The 23,826-nt window shown below is 35.0% G+C and overlaps 1 protein-coding gene across 2 annotated transcripts in view; it reads right to left on the bottom strand.

Moving 5' to 3' along the window:
- NCAM2 (neural cell adhesion molecule 2) overlaps positions 1 to 23,826 on the bottom strand; it is a 345,284-nt gene that overhangs the window by 77,158 nt on the left and 244,300 nt on the right. For both annotated transcript variants that reach the window (XM_016197622.2, XM_016197624.2), the window contains exon 9: positions 8,449 to 8,599. In XM_016197622.2, coding sequence (XP_016053108.2) covers positions 8,449 to 8,599 — 151 coding nt within the window. The remainder of the gene's footprint in view (positions 1 to 8,448; positions 8,600 to 23,826) is intronic.

Genomic DNA, 23,826 nt, shown 5'->3' with positions numbered 1-23,826 from the left:
AAATAAAAATCTGAAATATGTGTGCATACATATTCAGATAAAATTATTTCATTGGTTTATTAGGATGCAATCTGGGATTTTCACACATCTAATTCTTATTATTGGAAAAAGACCTAAAATAAAACATCTCTTAAAAATAAGTAAAATAAGCAATCATAATGAGAAATGTTGCTCAGGGCAAAAAAAATATATAAATCAATTGTTTTTGTATTGATGACTTAAGAGTGCTGGGAACAAAAATTAATCATATTATGAAATCTGGCAAAATCACAGTAAAAATAAATGTATCAAAAAATAAAATATTTTATGGTATTGGGTAGCTACACTGGTAATTGTTCTTATAATTTTAAAAGACTTTTTTAGCAGGCACAAGAAAAATCAATGATTTTCTAAAATAAAACAGAATTATCACTGAATTAGGTGCATCTAACATGTAATATTTCATATCCTGATACATAGGAAGCATTTTGAGATAGTGTGCTAAAAATAATTATTGAAAGAGGTGAATTGCTCTTATCAGACAGCCTTCCTCTTCATACAGGGTCAGCAACAGTTTCCCTAGTCAACAATACTGGAGCGGAGAGCACATTGTACTCTGGATGAAATAAATGTGAAAAAAGGGGATCTCTGTGGATAAATATACTAGTCAAAAGAGTTTTATAGGTTTTAAAACTGTAAAGATACAGAATCAATATGATCTGATTCTTAGGTCGCACTTCTTTAAAATCCTGTGATGACAATACATTTCTAAGAGGTTTTTTTCTATCACTGCTCATTTGTATAGTCTCTACAACACATATGGAATTATAAGTGCATTGAATTATATGTTATTTTATGATACTTTGTAAGCTGTTCAGCTTCCTAGACATACTGCAATATTTGTATGTCTCCTCAATCATTTTGCATCTTTGAAAAGCACTAATAGAACACCATTTCTAGTGCTTTGCAAAAAAATTATTAAATTGAGTAATTATTAAGGAGGTTCTTAAAAATGATAGATACAAAATACCATTTATTTCTTTAATGTCTTTAAAACCACTTATTGAAAATTATTTTGCTTTTCTTTGTTCAGTATATGATAATTACACAAGCAAGTCTGAAGCAATTTAGAGAAACATTTAACCGCACATATCTTCACAAACCTGAACATTATTCAGCAAATATTCACTTCAAAAGCCCCGCCAATCGCAGGGGGAGCGCTGGCCTGCAGACTGACGGCCGCCTAGCCAGGGGACTTTGGGACGTGACACGAGGAACCGTCTGAAATTTGCTTGAAGGGCTGTTTCTCTTGTGCTCCCACCTTCACCATGGGGGTGCGGCCCCGGTCACGGTGCGGCTGGGCCACAGCACAGGGTGGGCGCCGCCTGGGCAGGGCCCCCTGCTCCCCGTTTCGGCCGCCCTGGGCCCGCCCTTTCAGCTGAGAGTTGAATTCTGCTTTGCACGCCGCTGGGGCCGGCCGTTTACTGTCATAATTACTGTGCCATCAGCTGATGGTGCAGCTCAGGCGCCGGGTTGTTTTTCTCTTCAGCCCTTTTCACTGTTTGCCCTGTTACATATTACGCTGCTTTGCGCTGGCTCTTATCTGTTTCCCTTGCTACAGTGCAAGGTCCCTAAAGGCAAAGTCGGGTGGTTCGCTTGCTTTGTTCAACTCTACATACTCGACACCTGGAAAAGTGCTTGGTATATAGTACATGCCTAATAAAAATTGTTGAATGAAAAAAATGGAATTAAGACCTTAACCTAAATTCATAAAATCATGGTTTAGATACATCTCTTCTTTATAAATAATGAAATTAAAGCTTGGATTAAGTTAAATATGTTGACCAATGTCCTAGGATCAGATCCACCAGTTTCATTAAAGCGTAAGTATAGGTGCTAATACTATGATTTTAAAAATATTATTAGAAAACTGCCACCTTGTTTAAATCACCACAAACTATGAATTAGCTTATGTCAGTATAGAGATATCAACAAGACATAGAAAATATTAGGAAAAACTTGTCCCTGCCTCCGCTCTACTGAAACCAGATAATAGAAATCAGAGGATTCAGGGTTTATGGCCACAGGGTTCTGGCTGATTGGATTCGAGGTTTGGACTGGTCTTTTTCAAGAATCAAGTACCTTAACTTTTGGTGGCCATATTATTCTGGACTAAAGTGTACAGCAGTAAGTCCCAGCTAAATCTACTGGCAGAACATCCTAGGGAGGGGAAAGTGTGGCCAGTAAGTGATGATATTAGGAGATGCGGTCTTGGGAGGTGATTATGATTAGATGAGGTCATAAAGTGGAGCTCTCATGAAGGAATCAGTGTCCTTATCAGAGACAGGAGAGAGCTTTGTGCCTCTTCTCTGCTCTCCATCAGATGGAGGCTAGAACCAGAAATCAGAAATTTATAATCCAAAAAAGCCCTCTCCAGAACCCAGCCATGCTGGCTCCCTGACCTCAGGCTCCCAGCTTCTAGAACCGTGAGAGGTAAATTCCTTTTCTTTATAAGCTACGGAGCCTGTGCTAACCTTGTTATAGCAGCACAGAGTAAAAGGCTGTAAACAATTTTCCATAAAGTCTTGGTGCATCTTTCAGGATCTTCAACATGGCAAAACCCATGAAGTCCGTGAAGACTTGGTATGATGTGATCTCAGATGCTACTTCAGGGCAGCCTCGCCCTGTGAAATCTGCTCTAGTTCTCTCTGCGAGGCAGCCGTCTCTATCAAATCCATAAAGTTCACTCCTAAGGACTGAATGGATGCGGCCGACCCTGCCCCACCGCACCCTCATTCACATACTGAGGTCTTAGCTCTCAGTGTGATGCTATTTGGAGGTTGGCTCTTTACAAGGTGATTCGTTCTAAATGAAGCCTTAAGGGTGGAGACCCATGATGGGATTAATGCCCTTAGAGGACAGAAGAGACAGGAGGTGTGTCTCTTTTTGTGTGCATGCACTAAGGAAAGGCCATGTGAGCACATAACCACCAAGGGGGCCTCACCAAGAACCTCAACAAGAACTTTGCCAGGTTGGCATCCTGATCTTAGACTTCCAGCCTCCAGAACCATGAGAAATAAGTGCCCATGGAGAAGCCACCCCGTCTATGGTGTCTCATTACAGCATCTCAAACTAAGACAGTCACTGTGCCAGTGAGAACTGAGATCCCTGGGCAAGGTGTCCATTCCAGAGGACGGGTGAAAGCTGTGGTAAGTTGGAGGTAAGGTTCCAGATTTCTGGACAACTAGGTTAAGCAGGTGCCAAGAGACAGTGATAAATCCAGCAGCTATAGAAAATGACTAATTTTACTGAACTGTTCGATATATGTGGTTATTTATTTGTAAAGTTTATCCCCTCAAGGGTTCAATATATCCTAATAGCTCTTAAGAACATTTCATCATCATAATTTCTCAAGTATGTTTTAACAACATTGGATTTGAATCAAATGATATCTGTCAGACTTAGACAAAAATGTGATAAAACCAGAATAATTGATAGCATCTGTGCACGTGAGAAATGGGAAATTTCAAATATTCCCAGAGGGTTCATGGAAAGTTTGGGTTGAAAAATATGTTTCACCTTTCTCCTTTAATATTCTATTATTATCTTCTCGATATGCAGATAAGCTTTGTAGTTCTTTCAGATGCTGTCCTTGAAATTATCATACTGGATATAAAAACCTAAATAGTGGCTGGCATTAGAACCAATTTATTTCTGCAAGTGAGCCATCTCCTTTGAGGATCGAACAGCTTACGTGTATTATGGTGGGTGTAAAAGTCATGAAACAAAAGTTTAATCATGGATATAAATAAAATGTGTGTCAGCTATGACCACAGAGTTTTTCTAATATCTGTTCGCTGAGATAATGTTCTTTAAATGTTAAAATCACATTCACATCTTATTTACTGCATCCTGTACATGCAGCCAATCATGCTACGAGAATCACTGTGGAGACTTTAAAATGTAAAGAAAGAATTATGTGATAAAGAAAATACTTATTAATTCTATGGAAGGCATGCACATATGAAAGCCACAGAAATCTGTGTTATATGATTAATTAATTTCTTCATAGCCTTAAAATGTTTCTGATATTGCTAACAACATGTATACTGCAGGAGAAAATGCATTTAAATATTGATATTATGTCTAACAAGGAATAAAAACAGGTGCAGAGAAGGTGATGAGAAAAACATGTAAATGAAAAATTCAATACATCTTAACACGCACTGTTACCATGTAACTGTTAAATTAAATTAATCACATAAAATAATTAAGTCTAATAGGTAATATGGAACGAGCACCTAGTCACACAACTTAATAATATTCTAATTGTAATCAAACGTACTATGTAATCGGTGCTTATTGCATTAAAACACATATCACATGCCTGTTATCTCCTTTGTTTTATAAATTGGAACTTTAGTTCAACTCCTGCTTCTTAGTAAGGGTAAAGCCTCCGAAATGCTGCAGATGAACTGGCAGGAAGCCAAGGACTCTATGTAGATGAATTACAAAAGAGGTTTTGAACCAAAAAGAAAGGCTTATTCTCCAAAACACCTCAGGTTTAGTGCTATTACAGTAAATGTGTTTGGTATCAAATTGCAAATGTCTTGATAATTTTCCACTCATTATTAGCAATATTATAAGACTGCAGATGTTTGAATCAGGCAGTAAAGACTATTCTAAATTTTTGTGTGTGACATTGTGTTATGTCTTTATGATTTTTGTAGTTTCTATACTGCTTTGATTTAAAGGAATAAAAAAGAAATTAAGATAAGCAATTATGTTACTTTCTACTTAAGGGTAAAGTCTTCTTTCACTAACATATTTATACAACTTTTAAGTGAGTTTTACAGTATTATACTTTTCTACTATAAATATTTCTTACTTGGCTCAATTTTTAAAAATTATACTTAGTACCTAGAAGGCAATAACTTCAAATATATATAATAGAGAAGTTCAGCAAATATATGGGTAAATTAATATCATACTAAAGCTCGATTGTATTCTTAAATGTAGTATTAGGATGGAATAGTGAGCTCGATTCCCAACATAATTTAGTATTTTCCTGGAATTCATTAGTAAATTTACTTGTAAAAAACAGAGAATCCTAATTAACATATATGAAGAAATAATATAGGAATCTAGATTAATCAAAGAGGAAGCTAGACTTCCAGAGACTCACAAGTAATTCATAATGGACATTTAAAAGATATACATCATTGGGCTAATTAACATATATGAAGAAATAATATAGGAATCTAGATTAATCAAAGAGGGAGCTAGACTTCCAGAGACTCACAAGCAATTCATAATGGATATTTAAAAGATATACATCATTGGGGGAAAACAAGAAAAGACAGCTTAAATAGAGCATTCATATGTAGGTTAGATCCACAAGAGAACTCCTTCCATTTGGAGATTTAAAAAATAAAGAGAAGAAATATGTGAATGGAATAGATGATTAAATTTTAAGAATGTATTTATCAATATTAAAATATAAAACATTTTATTTTGCTTTACTGAAATTCAGTCTACATTAGTAGAATTAACATTTGTAGGCAAAGGGCACTATAAAAAGCTCTGAACATCTACCTGTAAACCTTAGCTAAAGCTATCCTACCCTATCTTGCAATTCAAAATTTGAAATGATTTGCAAATGCAGAACTTAATACGCTTTCTAGGAATATTAAAGTTGGTGCAAAGATACAAATGTCAAATCAAATAAAATTGACTCTACAGAAGATTGATACACTGAAGGAAAAAAAGAAACTCAACTTCTATTAGGACTTTGCTGTATAAACAATCTTTTGATAAGCATGGTGGTGATTTAGTTGAAGACATATGATTCTAAAAAATAAAAATTAAATTAAAAAAATAAAGGGAAGATATAAATGAAAAACTGCTGAAAATCGAAACTAAGACAATTATGTTCTTGTCTCCAGGAACTAGAGACATAAAATATTTTTATGGTTTAAAGTTGCATTAAAAATAGAATATATATGCATGTATATAATATATATGTATATATTTGATATATGAGATATATATGTTTCCACATTGGCACTGTAACCTGTGATAGTCTGTCTCCACTACTGGTAATAACTAAAATATCTAGAAATAATACACAACAACAGAAATAAAAACAGTAACAAAAAACTACCTAAGGCTTCCATAGAGTAAACAAAACCCTGTGGCAGAGAAATGAAAGCTAGTCTCCCACTTTTTCTCCTTTCTCCATGGGGCAGACTCTACTTGAAGAGCTTCTAAGCGACTCTGGAGCTAAAATTTGTCCATAAGAATAGAGGTAGCTTGGAAAGAAGCCAATACAGGTTGAGCAGTGTGGAGGGAATTCCAGAGAGGAGTCAGAGAAGGAGGTGCCATGACCCTGTGTATAAAACCGAAGAAGCCTCGGTCTAAGCTGTGATTTTTGAATGCCTCTGACAGATACAAACTTGCACAGCAAGGAGTCAACTGAGATTTGAATTCACTGCTCATAGGAAACAACACAGAACGTAGGGATGATTAAAAACACTTCTGCCTGGTTGGCGTGGCCCAGTGGTTGAGCCTATGATCCAGAAGATCATGGTTCGATTCCTGATCAGGGCACATGCCCGGGTTTCAGGCTCGATCCCCAGTAGGAGGCGTGCAGGAGGCAGCCGATCAATGACTCTCTCATCATTGATGTTCCTCTCTCTCTCTCCCTCTCACTTCCTCTCTCTGAAATCAACGGAGATATATTAAAAAAAACAAAACAAAACACTTTTTCCAGATGGTTGTCAAATTACCCAGAGTCTGCACAACATAATATTTACAGTACTCAGGACAGAATGCAGCAATTCTTGCTATTTAATGAGGCAGGAGAACATGACCAATTCTAATGGGAAAGGATAACCAACCTGTGCACATCGCAAGATGGCACTAATATGCCATCTTAACAGAGTGAGGAATCTCAGAGGGAAAGAGGGGTGAGGGGGTGGGAGGTAGGGGGTTAGGGTTGGGCGAAAGAGATTAACCAAAGAACATATATGCATTTATGCATAGCCCATGGACACAGACAGTAATAGTGTGGTGAAGGCCTGGGGTGGAGTGTGTGTGTGGGGGGGTGCAAGGTAGAGGGGGGCAATGGAGAAAAAAAGGTGACATCTCTAATACTTTCAATAATAAAGATAAAAAGAAAATATTAAAAAATTATAAACAATGAAAAAAGTAGATCTAAAATTTACAGAAAAAATGGAAATAATAAAAATAAAGCCAAAGTCAACAAACTAGAAAACAGATATATATATAATAGAAAAATATAAATCAGTAAAGCCAAAAAAACAATGTTTTTTAAAGAATATTAATAAACCCTTAGCTAGAAAAGTCTTTTCAATAAGTCGTGCTGAATGCTTTGTGTATATATATATATGGAAAGATAATACATACTATCTCCACAAAAATGCACTCAAAGTGTATCATTAACCTTATTGTAAAATCCAAATCAACAAAACATTAAAAAGAAAGCTTAGACATAAATTGTTTAATTGGCCTTTCCATTAATTTCTTGACAAGCACAGTTTGCAAATATGTAAAATAATATGGATTATTTGTGTCTGTTCTTGAGTTGCTTTCTAGAGTTCTCAGTTAGAAGATGCATCTTGTTTCACAATTACTATCATATTCTATTAATATTAATGTGATAGAAATTATCCAATAGATTTGTCAACAGGCGTATCTTATACATTCCCACTAAGTCAGCTATGTCCTTTCAAGTATCAGAGAACTTCTAATATTGATGATTCCTGAATATTTATTGAAAATAACATTAAATTTCTTCCTTCACCAAATTATTCTAATAATCATATGCAATGACTTAAGGTAGATAGTGTAGGTTCCATTTACATTAGCTTTCACATTTCCCAAATCTAACAGTTACACTTTTAAAATAATTATTTAGTAACTCTCTTTGTCACAGGCCCCACTTTCAGATAATAGACACTATTTTGATTAAAATATAAGTACTGATATATTTAACCAATTCAAAATACTACATCATATCTTATGAGCATGTAAAATAATTCAACAAAACAGATTAAGTAAGAAACAAAAACCCTGGCTACCTATGTGAGCCACAGGATCATTAATATTATAATAAATAGATAGCAACCTAAGAAGATGCTGAGCAATCACTGATAACTAATAAGAATAACTAATAATAATACAGCTCAGTTGGTATGTGTTCCGGGTTCAGCGTTAACAATTTTCAGGGTAAGCAGTGTCAAGTCATCGCATATAAACAGCACTGTTCATTGTCCCAAAACACCCACTAGATGTCCCCAATAACTGGCTTTGAGAGGCCGTTCTTCCTGAAGCTATGCATTAAATACTGAAACACGGACCACACAGGTATTTTGATCTTCCTACAACTATTCATATTTTTCAAAGCAGAGAGAGTTCCAGTAAGCATACGAAAGGAACATAACTTACATTCGATGTCAAGGTACATGCTCTTTTGGTGCCCTCCAATTCTGCTCGCAGCTTCACAGTCGTATCTCCCCGAATCTGACAACTTCACGTCTTTAATGTGCAGGGATGAGCTTCCATGCTGCCCTTTGACTTCGATACGGCCGTCCGGGCTCTGTTTACATCGAGTCAGGAGAAAGAGAGATTTTATGCTTCTTTTGTGTAAAATGATGACCAAATACACGGTGTTTATGATACGTACAGTATATAAAATAAACTTTTACCTGCATTAACATTTTAAAAAAAAAAACGCAGCGTTTCTGTATTTCTGATTTAGGATTTCTAGCTTATGCATTTTGCCCGTCCAATTTGCTTACAGGGACACTGGCACGTAGTAAAGACTTAAACACAATTTTTAGTGACCTCTTTCATTTAGTATGCTCTTTGCTTATTAAAAAGCGTGCATGTTCTCCCAGGAAGGGGTTTGTTGGCTTCCAATTAATGTTCTTTGCAAACATAACAAAACAACAGTGCCCTTCATTTCTGCCTAAAGCCTACCCATGAAAATGATATGCCTGCAGCACTTTCATTTCATATCCACCAGGTAAGAAAACACATCGAGATTTATGAAAATTAAAGCCTTAAGGAACTTACGGTTTTCGCTTTTGAATACATGAAACAGTACTGCTCATAAGCATAATGAACACCAGATGCATCAAAGACAAATTATTAAAACACAGCTCTATCAAACTCACTTTTAGGAATTCAATGGAAACAATAGAAGATGATTAATTACTCCGTGAGTATTGACTCAAGTAAAGGAACTGCTTATAATCCAATACTCTATAGATTATATTTCAAATAAGAATTCTTGCATGCAGCAAAAGTCAGCATACCTAGAATTTTCTTAAATCACTTGAATACACTGATAGCACACATAATAAAAAAGAGACAGTTTATTTATTGAATTTTACTTCATAGCACCACAAAATATATTGAACTTTTAGCATTTTATAATTTATTTGAAATGTACTTTACTATTATTGAATCAATTCTTCTCACTATTTGAGGTACTCGTGGCTCATAAAATATATATGTTATTAGGTAACAATAGCTGTTTAATTTTCTACATGACTGAAGTTAAATTAAATTTTAATACATTTGTGTACTTCGTATTATTAAAATTTAGCATTTAATCCCTTTTCTTTATTAATATCAAAAGGCTGCTTTAAAGCTCTTTCTCAAACATAAAGTTGGTTGGGGCACAGTAGGATTCCTTTCTTGCTTTTTAATTTTATACAGGCATGCGATTACTATATGATCATAGCAGCCACTCAATTTATTTGCCATCAGAAAAAATCTTCGGAAACAGACTAGGGGTGCATCATGCAACTCAGATAAGGATTTCCAGACCGTAAGTCCCCCACTCCCAAGCATCGCTAAGAAAATATTAAGGTGAGCTTTCCAAGCAGAAGGGCATTCTCTCCTGCGAATTTTAAACGCGTTCAATCGCCAAGTCCATTTACTTAATTGAGGCAGTAGGAAAAAGAAAGCCAGAATTCACACAAGTTCAGCTCGGGATGAATTTGTCCAAGAGCAGCTGGCCAGCATATTGCACAGGGAACTAAGTCCCACCGACGGCTGGGGCGTGGCCCTGGCCCTGGCCCCGCTGCGCCTCTGCCCAGCCCTGGGCCCCGCCGACCCCCTTCCTTGCTGTCGCTCACTGCCCTCGCTCTCAGAAGCCCACCCCGGCTTTCTCCTTCAGCCCTCTGACGACCCCTTGCTCTGGCCGCAGCCCCCCCGTCCCTGAAGCCCCTGTGTTCTGTCCTGGACTCTGCTCTCCTTTCCCTGAACACGCTCTGCTCTGCTCAGTGCACGTCCACGCGGGTGACCTTCAGCCGCTGTCGAGCCAGCATCTCTCTTTCCCTGCAGCTTCAGGACCAGGTGTCTCACTTGCAAGGCCCGTCCCTTTGACCCATCTCAGGCGGCACGTGCAGGCCTGAACCATCGCCCCCTCCCCGGCATCACCTGCTCTCCCCACATGGTCTGTCTTTCCCCGAATGGCACTGATCGTTTGCCATGCCCCATGCTACGCCTGTCCTCAGTCTTGGGTTAGTTCCGGAATCTTCATCAATTTGTATTCCAAATGACGAGAAGCCACAGTTTATCATCCTGTCCTACATCATCATTTCCCGTTTCCAGCAGTTGTGTTTTGTAGACCTGCCTGTTCTTCGCTTTTCCCATTTCCAGTCTCAGGGGCGCCGCTGAGTTGAAAGGATACTGACAGGCCTCTCGGCATTGCAGAGAACAGTCCCCCCGGGGCTGAATGGGACCGAAAAAGGCTCCCTGACTCTGCAGAAGTCATCAACATGAAGCTATTTGCTGTGTTTCTCTAGCAAAAAAATCATTCCAGCTGCAGAAATTATTTCTTGTGCAGCTAAGAATGTTTTTTAAAAGCAAACTTTTAATTCTCATAACAACTTTATGAAGGTTTCACATCCCCTGTGTTGTATAATCATAAATAATATTGTATTTTCTTCCAAATAAAACTCCTATCCCTCAGCCCCACGTTTAAGGACTTCCATATGGCATCAATTTTCTGTCTAAGCAAACTTTAGAATCTGGATTCCAATTAGCTTTAATTGCTTGTCCTGTCATGAATATCCATAAGCACCCTTCTTTTAAGACCTATCTTAAACCAATCCCCCTTTATCACTTCCACATTTAAACAGCAGGAGTCTATAATCATTCTTTTAATTTTTTGGCCAAATAATAATTTATATTCAAAATAGTTTCTGGCTGACTATGTTATATAATTATTATGTATTTTATGTTATTTATTCTATATTATACTTACAATATATAATTATCCGTTATTTATAATTACTATTTTGAGTTTCGTGCTTTTCTTGGGACACATTGTATTTTCTAGTTTTGTTGAAAATTCACCTGTAGGGTGATCTTATAGTTGAATAAATATGAGAGCATTTTTGTGGTACTTGATGTCAAAGTCACTTGGACTAGTGCCAAGCAGAAAAGTATTATATTCTAATATTGTTATAAAGTAAATTAAATTACAGTGAAATTTACATATAGTTTGATAAAAGAAAATGGAATCCTTAAGCTATTATTTAATATGAGTTAAAAATTTGAATTTATTATCGTTATTAGAATGTGACAAAATACCTTATTAAAAGCAAATTCTTCATTTTTCCACTCAGAAATAATATTGTTCTTTTGCAGTATTGAAATGCAAATTTGCCTCCCTTGAAAACTACACAGGTCCTCTTGCTGTTGTAAATGACAGGTTTTTAACTTATGAAAAACGATCTGTGTATATAAAACTAGCATTCTATTAGTAAAAGTGTAGGTATTTAAAGGTTATTATTAATGAACCTAAAATTATTAAAAGAAACTCTAGCAGAACAGAATTTCTTTGGGAAGATGTGTGATTCCCTGTGTAATTATAAGTCATTTTCAGACGTGGCATTGGCTCTATAATAATGCACAATATGCATTAGTCTCAAATACTTCCACTGAAAGACCAAAGTCATCCCTTCTCATAGCTGACATTCCAAAGGACATCTCTCCTTGTGCTATAAAAATGCGCTGCACATTTCTGAAAGAAAATTCATTTGTATCTTGGCTTTGATTCACCACCTACTGAAGATTCATTTAAGATGCCTGATATTTGATTGAGACAGGTTAATAGACATATTAGCTGTCCATCTAGTATTTTCAGGTTCTATCTCTGCATTAAGTCAGATGATTAAAAAGTAAAGTGTCTGACTATATGTTATTATTCCAATCCTCACAGAAAGGCACTCTCTGACATTTGATTGGAGCTATATTCTTTGCTTTTCCAGAAGATTCATTTAAGACCAGCCTATATGAACAGTATTTTGATATTTTTATAAAATGATTATTTATAGGTTACTGTCCTTTCAATAATCCATTAATCAAATAACTATGTGATAACTACCTTTTTCCAGCTTAGTCCAGTGGGAATATTTTATTGTCCATTTGAATTGTCAGACATTTAAAATTATATAATTATCATGTTTATAGGTTATTTTTGTGACCTTACCTGCCTAGGGATGTATTGCCAAATTTCAAATCCAATTGTACTACACAACAGCACATCTGAAGTGGTTATCCCCTGTCATTCTTTTTCCTTAAGCTAATGTCTTTGAGTCTTTTTGAAGTCATTGACCCCCTATGGCCTTTTGAGAGAACTGTGGGTCATGTCACTTAGTTACTCAACCTTTTTTGTGTAATTATTCCACAATGAGCATTCAGGCACTGGGGATACATGCTGAGCAAAGCAGAATAACTTCTACCCTAGTGGAATTAAAGTTTAACAGAGAAGACAGATATTAGTTTTAAAAGATAATACAAATAAACTGAAAAGTATCCTGTAAGAACAACACAGGTTCATTATGGAGGTAAGTGAAGGTGTGAGTCATAGGTATGCTCCCTGGTAAACTGAAGTCTGGACTGAGATTTGAAAATGGTGAAAGAGGGGTGGTGTTATAGAGAATTCCAGGCAAATGTCCTCAGAAGACACATGAAAGAACTGAGGGAAGCCCGTAGGTGCATAGAGGAGAGGGCCTGGGGGATCTCCTGATGTTGGGCGGGTAAATAGAGAATTCTTGCAGAACCCAAGACAAATGCAGACACACACACAAAACTGCATCCCTGCATTATATATTCTGTGTGCCTTTTCATAATGGCATTAAATCTGTACTGGATGTAAATTAAACTCAACTTAAATACTTAAAGGTGGCATTGAGGCATAACTGCTAAATATGTAAACAAGAAAACAGATGTTCTCTAAAGGTTATTGGCATTAATTTACTCAAACAACTTCTCAAAACTGTGTTAACATTGTGTTGCGTTGACTAATGTCTGCACAGAATTTTAAACAGAGAGATTCTCTTTCCTCCTTATAAGATTCGTACATTTTTTCTTAGCCTCAATTTCTCTTTCCCCTGGGCTTGATCCCAACTTCCTAATTTTCCCTCTATTTTGATTTCATAAACTGAACTTTTATATAATTATCCTTCTTCATAGCAGTATAAGTTGATGCAATAAACAATAATATGTACAATAAAACATTTTAATTTTCGTAGTTTCTTCATCAGTTTCTAGTGTCCTTTTCTTATCTTTGTATATACAGTTCATTTATTCAACAAATAAGAATTTAATGTAACAATGATAACAGCTAACACATTTTCTAAATGGTAGTCAGACACTATTCTAAATGTTTCACCTTTATTAGTTCACTTAATCCCCATTAAAACTGCTATGAGATTGGGACTAATATCATTCCCATTTTAAATATGAGTAAATGAGGTCCAGAAACATTAAATGACCTGCCCAGGTTCCACACCACTTATAAATTATAGTGGCTGGATGTCCAGGTCATCTGGCCCTGGAGTTCATGTTCTGAATTACTTCTGCTATATGGTTCACCACCTGAGCCATAACTATGTGGCTGAACTACATATGGTATGATTGCCAGTGTTCAGGCACTATGTTGGGTTCTCAACAGAAAAATGGGTAAGAAAGGATAAGCCCTTCGGCTCATAGATCAAAAAAGTCTTAGAAGGAAAAGAAAATGACAAGTCATACATAATACATGCTCGTAGAGATGAAATTCAGGCAGAACACCTAATGCAGTCTACAGATGTCAGAGGTGATTTCTTGTGGGTATCTCTGTCTAAACTGAGACCTGAAGGATTATAATAATGATAAGGAAGGCATCAGACTAGCTGCATAATATTAAGCGTCCACTGCAAAATAAAATGTGGGACCTCTTGTTCAAAATTATTATAAATTTCAAGAAAACAATAGCATATTAAATCTAATACAGAAACCTTCTGAGTACCAAGCTCCAGGCTGCTGTGTACCTCATAAAGTCAGCTCTGACCAAGCAAAAAGGAGGGGAAGTTAGGAAGGAAATGCAAACTACACAGGCCTCGACTAGCTGGGTAACGGCAGGTTCCAAGAATTGAAAGAAGCTCATGGGAGCTGGCATAACACATACAAGGTAAAGAGGTATGAGAGATAAAATGGCTGGAGAGACAGACAAGACTTCCACAAAGAGCCTCAAAAGTCAAGGGGAGACCAATAAGGACATGAAAATATGCTCAAAATCATTAGCCATGATTTTAGCTATAGGTGGAAAAACTGGAACCCTTATTCCTTGATGGTGGGAATGTAAAACGGTGCAGGTGCTTTGTGTAAAAAGTGTGGAGGTTATTTAAACACTTAAACACAGAGTTATTACATGACTCAGAAATTGCCCTCCAAAGAGAAAGATATGTATCCACACAAAAACTTACACAGGCATGCCCATAACAGAATTATTATGAAAGCGTAAAAGTAAAAGTAACACAAATGCCCATCTATTGGTGAATGAATAAATAAATTGTGGTATATTCATACAATGGCATATTATTTGGCAACAAAATATGTAGATGGCTTGGATGTATCTTTGTCTCTACTTTTCTTCAGGATGATTGTTGCTGCTCAAAGGCCACGAGTTTGGTGTCAAAGGTGTTTCATGAATATAACTTCAGTGTTACCATTCAATGGTTTTAAATTGATTAAGATTTGAATGATTATGTATCACATCCCCCAAATTCATATTAGTCCAAGCCATATAAAGTAACCTGACTCCATATCGATGATATCACTACTACTTATGGTCACTGACTAAGACTGGAGCTCTAAGAAAGTATTTTAGAATAGGACAAATATGCTTTTAGTATGGCTGACCAAAATTTTAGCATAAATGTTGGCTACTCTGACTGACAAGGCATTTAATTTTTGTTGTGAGTGTGTGTAAAATTTTATTCAAATACGAAGATAATAAAACAAAATTTTTAACGGTAGACTGTTCTGAAAATTCAAGATGTGAATTCAAGCTGTAAGGATAGGGCTGGAGTAGAAAAATCCCACTGACTCAAGCCACTTTTCCATGTAAAATTTCATTGCTTTCTCCAAGGTTAAGAAACCAAGAAAAATGGAATGAACATTATTGTTTCTGGATTCCTAGTTTTCCCGTATATCCTTCATAATAAAAAATAAGAAAATAATAATGATGACTTTAATCAGTAAGTGTTGCTTCTATATCTTGGGTATTGTAAATAACACTGCAATGAACATAGGGGTGCATATATTCTTTCAAATTGGTGCCTTAAATTCCTTTGGGTATATTCCCAGAAGTGGAATTGGTGGGTCATACGGCAGTTCCATTTTTAATTTTGGGGGAACCTCCATAATGTTTTCCACAGTGTCTGCACCAATTTGCAACCCCACCAACAGTGCAGGAGGGCTCCCTTTTCTCCACACCCTCCCCAACACTGTCTGACATGTGTGAGGTGGTATCTCACTGTGGTTTTAATTTGCATTTCTCTGATGGTTAGTGATGTTGAGCATCTTTTTAGATGCCTATTGGCCATCTATATGTCTTCTTTGGAGAAGTGTTTCTTCAGGTCTTCTGCCTACTTTTTAATTGGATTGTTTTTTTGGTGTTGATTTATATGAGTTCTTTATAAATTTTGGATATTAACCCCTTATCAGATGAATCATTGGAAGATATCTTCTTCCATCATCTTTTCATTTTGTTGTTTCCTTTGTGTGCAAAACTTTTTACTTTGATGTGGTTCCATTTGTTTATTTTCACTTTTATTTCCTTTGCCCGAGAAGATATATCAGAAAAATTACTGCTAAGAGTTATGTCAGAGACATTACTGCCTATGTTTTCTTCTAGGGGTTTTATCCAAGTGTTTACCAATAGATGAGTGGATTAAAAGTGATGGTACATATATAACAGTGAAATATTACTCCCCCTTCCAAAATATCTTACCATTTACGTCAGCATGGATGTACTTAGAGGCTGTTATGCTAAGTAAAATTAAATCAGAGAAAGAAAAATACCATATGATTTCACTTATATGTAGAACCTAAAGAATAAAATAAACAAACAAAATAGAAGCAAAATCACAGATACAGAGAACAGACTGATGGAGGGGAGGTGTTGGGGGACTGGGTGAAAAAGGTAAAGGGATTAAGAAGTACAAATTGGTAGTCAGAAATTATAACATAGGTATAGAAATACAGCACAGGCAATATAGTCAATAATATTGTAATAACTATGTACTGTGCCAGGCAGGTACTTGAAATATCAGGGGGACCTTGTGAAGTATATGATTGTCTAACTATTATGCTGTAAACATGAAACTAAAACAAAATAATATTGAATGTAAACTGTAATTGAAAAATAAAATATTTAAAAATCAATAAGGGCTAAAAAACACAAGGAGATACTCAGATCTAAAAACTGCATCCCATCTTGAAGTAAATTTTAGTATCATGTCACAAAACAATGAGAACACAGAAAGAGATCTGAAAGAATGAGGAATATTATAACTATGAAATCCTGTTCAAAATTTATTATAAGATAGTCAGATGTACTGCTATAATTTATGCCACATAATTGCATTTACCTTGAGAATATTGATATCACACTATTAAACCATACTGATCTGGAAGTAATGTGAGTAATCACTAAAAAAGCACTGAATACATTGTTTCAAGGCTTTGCATAAGCCATAGTTTAGGTTCAATGTATTTTTAATCCAAAATTAAAAATGCTTTGCTAACACAAATATAGCCTACTTGGAAAACAGATGATGTGTAGTGTTAGAACTGGAATGGCATAATATTTGTAACTGTTGAACCTGAGCGAGATAAATGGGGTTTATACTATTTTATACATTCACTGGCCTTTGTTTTTGTTTTAAAATTACATCTTACACTTTATCATTGAATTGTTAAAACGCCAGACCCAAGATGGAATTTATTCCTTTATCTTGTTTCCTGAATTGTTAAGACATGTAGAGCAGAGAAGATCCAAAATTAAAGTCTAGAACATGCTGTTTCAGACTACTTCCAAACCCACACGTTTTTGTATTGAAAGCCACTGAGATTTTGATTCATTTATCTTGCAGAGTTATCACAATGTAAGTTGACTTATGCACAGTATATAGTGTTTGTTGCTTTTCCCCACATCTGGTTAGAATTGCATAAGATTATGCAGGCTCACTGTTAGGGACGTAATAAATGTTATTATAATCAGTGATGTAGTTAGTAACCAGTGTCTAAGGAGTACGGTGGTCTAGCTCAAATTATAGACAAATTATTTTTTAAAAGCAAGGAACACAATATCCAACAGAAAGTACTACAATAATGCTATATGAAATGCTTAAAAATTGCCTGACGTATACTAAATGTTAACTATATTCATTATTCTTTTTCTTTAGTATGTTTTTATATAAATCCTTCTAAGACATTTTTATAAGAGAAAAATATACAGTTTAAAGAATATTTTGGGAACGTTCTTCTTTGCTTTATCTAATGAGACAGAAAAGAGCTCCCTTCCGAGACTTGAAGGCTAGTACTTAGAACATAAAAAACACATAGGACTGCTCAAAAAATATAGAGGGTGTCCCCCGAAAATGTATACACACTTTGAAAGCTGACAGCTCAATTCTGAAAATGAGATGTATTTTAGTAAACACTGCCTTTATAATTATTCAAAGTGTGTGTATACATTTTTTGGGACATGCCATATATTATAGTCTATTTCCTGTCTGTTTCATTTGAATAGGTTATATTATTCTGTCTTTGAGTTCACTAATTTTTATTCTGCAGTATCTAATCTGTTGTTAACCTCATTTAATATTTTTGCTTGACTTTTTAAAATCTCTAGTATTTTTATTTAATCTGCTTTATATCTTATTATGCTCAGGCTTCCTTCTATTTTGTTGTACATATGCAGTATACGTAAAAATAGATACGTCAATGCTCCTACTTCCTAATACTGTCATCTGTGCCATTAATGGAGGTTTATATTTTTTTATTGATGTGTCTTTCCTTACTACGGATTCTATTTTTATGTACCTTACTTCTTCATAACTGTTTATTGCATGCCAGAATTTTGAATTACATATTTTAAGTGATGTCCTTTTTAATTCCTTAAAGTATGTTTGGTTACCTCTCCTGAGGCACTATTAAGTTAGTTAAAAATGCTTTTATTTTTTGAGGATTTTAAATTCTGTTAGGATCAATATTTAATTTGAACTAATGTGTCCACACTACAAATGCAACAGTCCTCTGTATTCCAGTGGCTCTTTCTACAATTGTGGATAGTTTCTTCATACACATACACTTATCAGTACTAAGCTCACAACTCATGGAAAAAGTGCTGAAAATCCCTGGAGCTCACTCTGTGAATTTCTCTCTTCTCCACAAAGCTCCTGCTCCTCTCTGGCGCCTCATCCTGTGAATTCTGACACCCTTACTCGCTCAAACTAAGAACAGTTTCCTCAACTAAAAGATGAACATACACTTCATTCATTTGTTGCAGCCTGAAAACTTGCGCTAGGCAGTGGGCTTGAACAATCACAGGTATCACATCATTTGTTTCTCTTCTTTCAGGGATCAATGCTGCACCCATTAAATCATAAATTTTGCTTGTTGTTGTCACTAAAGTCAGAGTGTATATCAAGCTTTTCTTTATCCATTATTCCTGGAAAGAGAAGTTCTAACAAGTGTCTTAAACTGTCACTAGTTCCACACTTAAGGTCAGAAAATGCAATGCATTTATCATCTAGTGACCTCCTTTTGCCACAGATACATATGAGAATACTCATAGTATACTTCCCATCACTATTAACAGCCATCACTTTATTCAGGCTGATACCACAAAGCAGAAAAGTAACTGCCAAGTATATGTATATGTTTTTCTTTTTAAAAATCACATCATGCCAAATATATATTCAAACATCATCATTAGATATATATAAAATCACGTACAACTAATGTGTATGATTACTATCACATGTGTTGCTATTATTATAGTAAATATATGCTCCTTCTTGAATACTGAATTATGCTGAATGATTAACGTACTTTATTTCAATGTCTCAGAACCACACACTGGGTAGGTACTTTAAAGTACATATATCAGTACTTTACACTCTCCTCAAGTTGTCTCACTGTCTGACTCATATGTAATTAACACACTTATCTTAAATGAAAGTAGTATTTTTTATTGTAAATGTTTATATAAGACATGAAAATAAATGCCAAAAACTACTCACCGTACACCAAAATATAAAAACCACATTTTCATCAAATAATTGTGTTACACATATAAAGAAGCAACCTATCTCTAAGAGATGGCTAAAAATTAAAACTGTTTAACAAATACAGGAACTCCATTGAGCTGCTTTTGCTTGGTTTTGATTTTGGATTTTTTTTGTTGTTGTTGTAAATAAAGCAACTGTCCATTAAGATAAGACATGTTAAAATAAATACTACAATTAAATAAGGAACTCTTCAAAAAGGATCTAATATAAGTTTTTAAAATAATAAAGTAGTGCATAAGAGAGTTGGAAGTGTTGAATACATGATTTTTAACCAAAATCTATAAATTTTATTAAAACTGCTCCCAAATATGAGAAAGAAGAATTAATGCTACAACCCTAAACCACAGAAAGGAGAAGATACATTGTGGACTTTATGAAAAACATTAAGATAAAGCATCCTATATTTCTATATTATATTCCTTTTTCTAAAACAATAAAAAATTATGGATCAGATAGGTCTGCAATGAATCTTTTCAGTGAGGTATATCAATCATTACAGGATGAAAAAAATATGAACATTATCATGAAAGGGAAGTCTGGTGAAGATAAAGACCCAGAAAGCAAAGATGATCTGGGAAATTATAGTTCCTTTGCTACAAGGCCTAAAAATGATGAGAAACAGCCTCATCAAACTTCTAATTGTGTAGGGATATGCTGATGCAAGAAGTGGTCAAATAAATATCCTACAGGGTAGACTGCTATAAATTTTATGAGAAGGTATTTTAAGAAGTATGCTACTATTACTTTAGGGTTATGTGCTTTTGTTTTAAATTTTGTTCCAGTTTCATTACAGGCTGTATAACTGTGTTGGATACAGTGAACTTCAGAATTGAATGCAAATATCCATATAATAAATCAACTCTGGTGTTCTGTACGTTTATGTTACCTGGCTTCAGAATTTGTAATTAAAGTAACAGCGGTCTACAATTTATGCTTAGTTTACCTAAAGAACTCAATTAACCTAACCATGATCATAGTTAATAACTGTGAAAATCAATAGTCTATCCTATAAACTTCAGTTTGCAGTCAAGGACTGTCTCGGCAAACTCAAAAGTAAATGGAAACTGCATCAGTACATCAAATATTTGCAAAGGTTTTCACTACACATATGACTTGCAATGTGCAGTGGATGTTCTAGAGCAGTGATTCTCAAACGGTGTGCCACAAGCATTTGTAAAACGTGCGATGCCTGACTCAGTCAGGGGCACCGATGCATTTTCCCTTAGATTGCCAACTAAAAAAAAAATGACAACAGTCAACACAACGGCCACCTGATGTGAAAGAATCAAAATTATATTTATTTTTTGTCAGATCAGCAAAAATATATTTTTAATGTGCCACAGGATTTTAGAAATTAGTTTATGTGCAATGAGATGAAAAAGGTTGAAAACCGCTGCTCTGGATGAATAAAGTATTCAGGCCATTGTAAAGCTTGCATACCCAAGGACTGATGGAGAAAATGAGAAATCTTATTTGGCTGAAATAAACTGATCTTAACAGTAGGATATGAGAGTATAAATACGTTTTTCATTTAAGTAGATCAACCATTAAATATGCATCTAAAATAATCTGGCATCCAAGAATGAAAGACTTAAAAATTTTGACAAGAGCTTTTTGGATTACAAAGCAAAAGCAATGATGCTGCTCCAAGATCTAGGTCATGAAAATATAGCATCAAAGCCAGTATGATTCTTTCCAAACAGCTTTGCTTTTTGTAGTTTTCCCCCTCAATAAACATAGCTACTCAATAGATGGCTGAACCAAGTTATTATTAAAGATCTTTGTTTAATATGCCTATGTTAATTTACTATCTGATAATCCATGAGTCAAAAGCAAGGAAGATATTGCAATAACTCTAAGGTATTTTTATTAAAATATATTTAATTTTATTCAGTAATTATTGTGTAACTAACATTCTTCTATGCACTAGTTTTTGTTGCAAGCTTAAGCTTCACAATGGAATTTATCAAATGTGTTATTTTTCTACATGTTTTTTTATTAGAATGCTGAAATATTTTCATTTATATACTGTGTTGATTTATATAATCATTCAAATGTATTTTTCATATCTATATTAAAAATTGTACCAAAGTGTCTGCATTGATGCCCATATACTCATTCAAATTTATTTCATCTCATTCTTGGCTTTAGTTAATATTATCCACTTAACTATCACATAAATTATTCAAAGTTATATCTAGCACACAATTTGTTATTTTTGGTAAGTCTATTAATATTTACTCATATCTCCATATTTCTTTATAGCTATATGTTTTTATTTCCTTTGGGGATAATAGCAAATTTCTTCATGAGAAGTAAAGACAAAGAAATCTGTAGGATACAGTAGTCACAAGAAAAAAGGCTTTTCTTCTACTACAAAACCATACTGAAGGCACGCTCAGTGTGTAAATAACATTTTCCCAAAACGATTGTTATAAAATTGTGAACTACTCTCCCATCTTACAAACATCATAAAAGTTTCTTACAAAAGGAAATTCTCATAATAGATTTTAAAATAAAATACGTTAATAATTGATGTTTTTAAAAAGAACAATAACATTGTTATTTTAAAAGCATTTCCAGAGATCTCTCTAAAATAGTTTTTATAAGGACATGTTAAATTCATGGCTAGACTTCTTATAATTGTTATTCAAGCTGTAGGCCGAAAAAGAAATTTCAGAAAGTTGTAAATGATTGAAAACCCACCTCTCAGCTGGCTCCGCAGCATCCAGGAAGATTTCCAACAGGCCTAATTATATTCTACCACCTACGTCAGATGGGGAATTGAAGGATCCATTTTGTCTGTTGCCCAGCAGGGGCCTATAATATTGCTCTGAGAGCACTAGTATGAAAAAAAAATGCATTAGGTGGACCTTACAAATGTAATTCAAATGTAAAATCCTTCAGAAAAGCCCATTTCCTTTGGAAAGAAAAAAATATAGGCATTAAAATCGACAGGTGCCAGGAGTATGCTCTTTAGCATTCCTCTCTACAATCAGGAATTAACATTAATGTAAATATATTACCAAAATAATCATAGTATTTTCTATAATTGAGTTATATGGAAAAGATATCTGGAAAAGGGAAATTGGAAACACACTGCTTCACTATATTAGATTATTAGAAAACCATGAACTGAAAAATTATTAAGGAGTTGAATTTAAAAAGGGTGTGGCACCAGAGTAAAAACTGTATTTTAAAATGTATGATTATCTACTCAGTCAACACAGAGATTTATTGACTAAGAAAACGTTAAAGTTTGTTGAGGACTTATTATGGAGCAATGGAACCTTACCTCTGAAAAAAAAGGTAATACACCTGGTACCAGAGAGCGGGTAAATGGCAATCGAGGAACTGAAACAAAGAATCACGATTACAACTACCACATAATACTATTCTGCTAGATTCTATTTTTGTAAAGTAGAAAAAACAAAAATAGCAAGATTAGGAACACATGGATTATACAAGTGGATTCCTTTTATATATCTTACTCTATGTATAACGGTAGAGAATATCAGTATCATTTTAAGTTTTCTAAATAAACATTTTATGCATGTTAAGTGTGTTGGTATGTATTTGCCTGTCAGGGTGTAGGCAGGTTTTTGATGAGAGAACTACAGTAGTTTCAGAGACACAGGATCTCTACGGGGCATACACCTAAGAACTATTTCTGAGGGTTTACAAAATACATCTTTTTTTTTTTAGACTTTCATCTGGATTTTATTATTTTTATTGTTGATAGTATTACATATGTCCCCCCTTTTTATCTCCCACTTGCCCCCCCCACCCGGTTCCTGCCCTGCCCCAGGCCTTCATCACCCTGTCTGTGTCCTTGGGTCTGAGTTATGCATACATGCATATAAATTATTTGGTTAACCTTCCCCCCTCACCCCCTGAGATTCATCAGCTTGTTCCATGCTTCCATGTCTCTGGTTCTACTGTACCCATCAGTTTATTGTGCTGATTAGATTCCACATATGAGTGAGATCATGTGATATGTCTGTCTCTGCCTGGCTTATTTTGCTTGGCATAATCATCTCCAGGTCCCTCCACACTGTCTCAAAAGGTAATAGATCCTTCTTTTGACAGCTGCATAGTATTCCATCGTGTAAATATACCACAGTTTTAAAAAAACTGTATCTCTTTAATTCTATCAAAAATGTACTAGATCAGAGTACAC

The sequence above is a fragment of the Miniopterus natalensis genome, chromosome 6 (genome assembly GCF_054644295.1).
Source record: "Miniopterus natalensis isolate mMinNat1 chromosome 6, mMinNat1.hap1, whole genome shotgun sequence".
Classification (NCBI taxonomy): domain Eukaryota; kingdom Metazoa; phylum Chordata; class Mammalia; order Chiroptera; family Miniopteridae; genus Miniopterus; species Miniopterus natalensis.
This window is presented reverse-complemented; position numbering and strand designations above follow the sequence as displayed.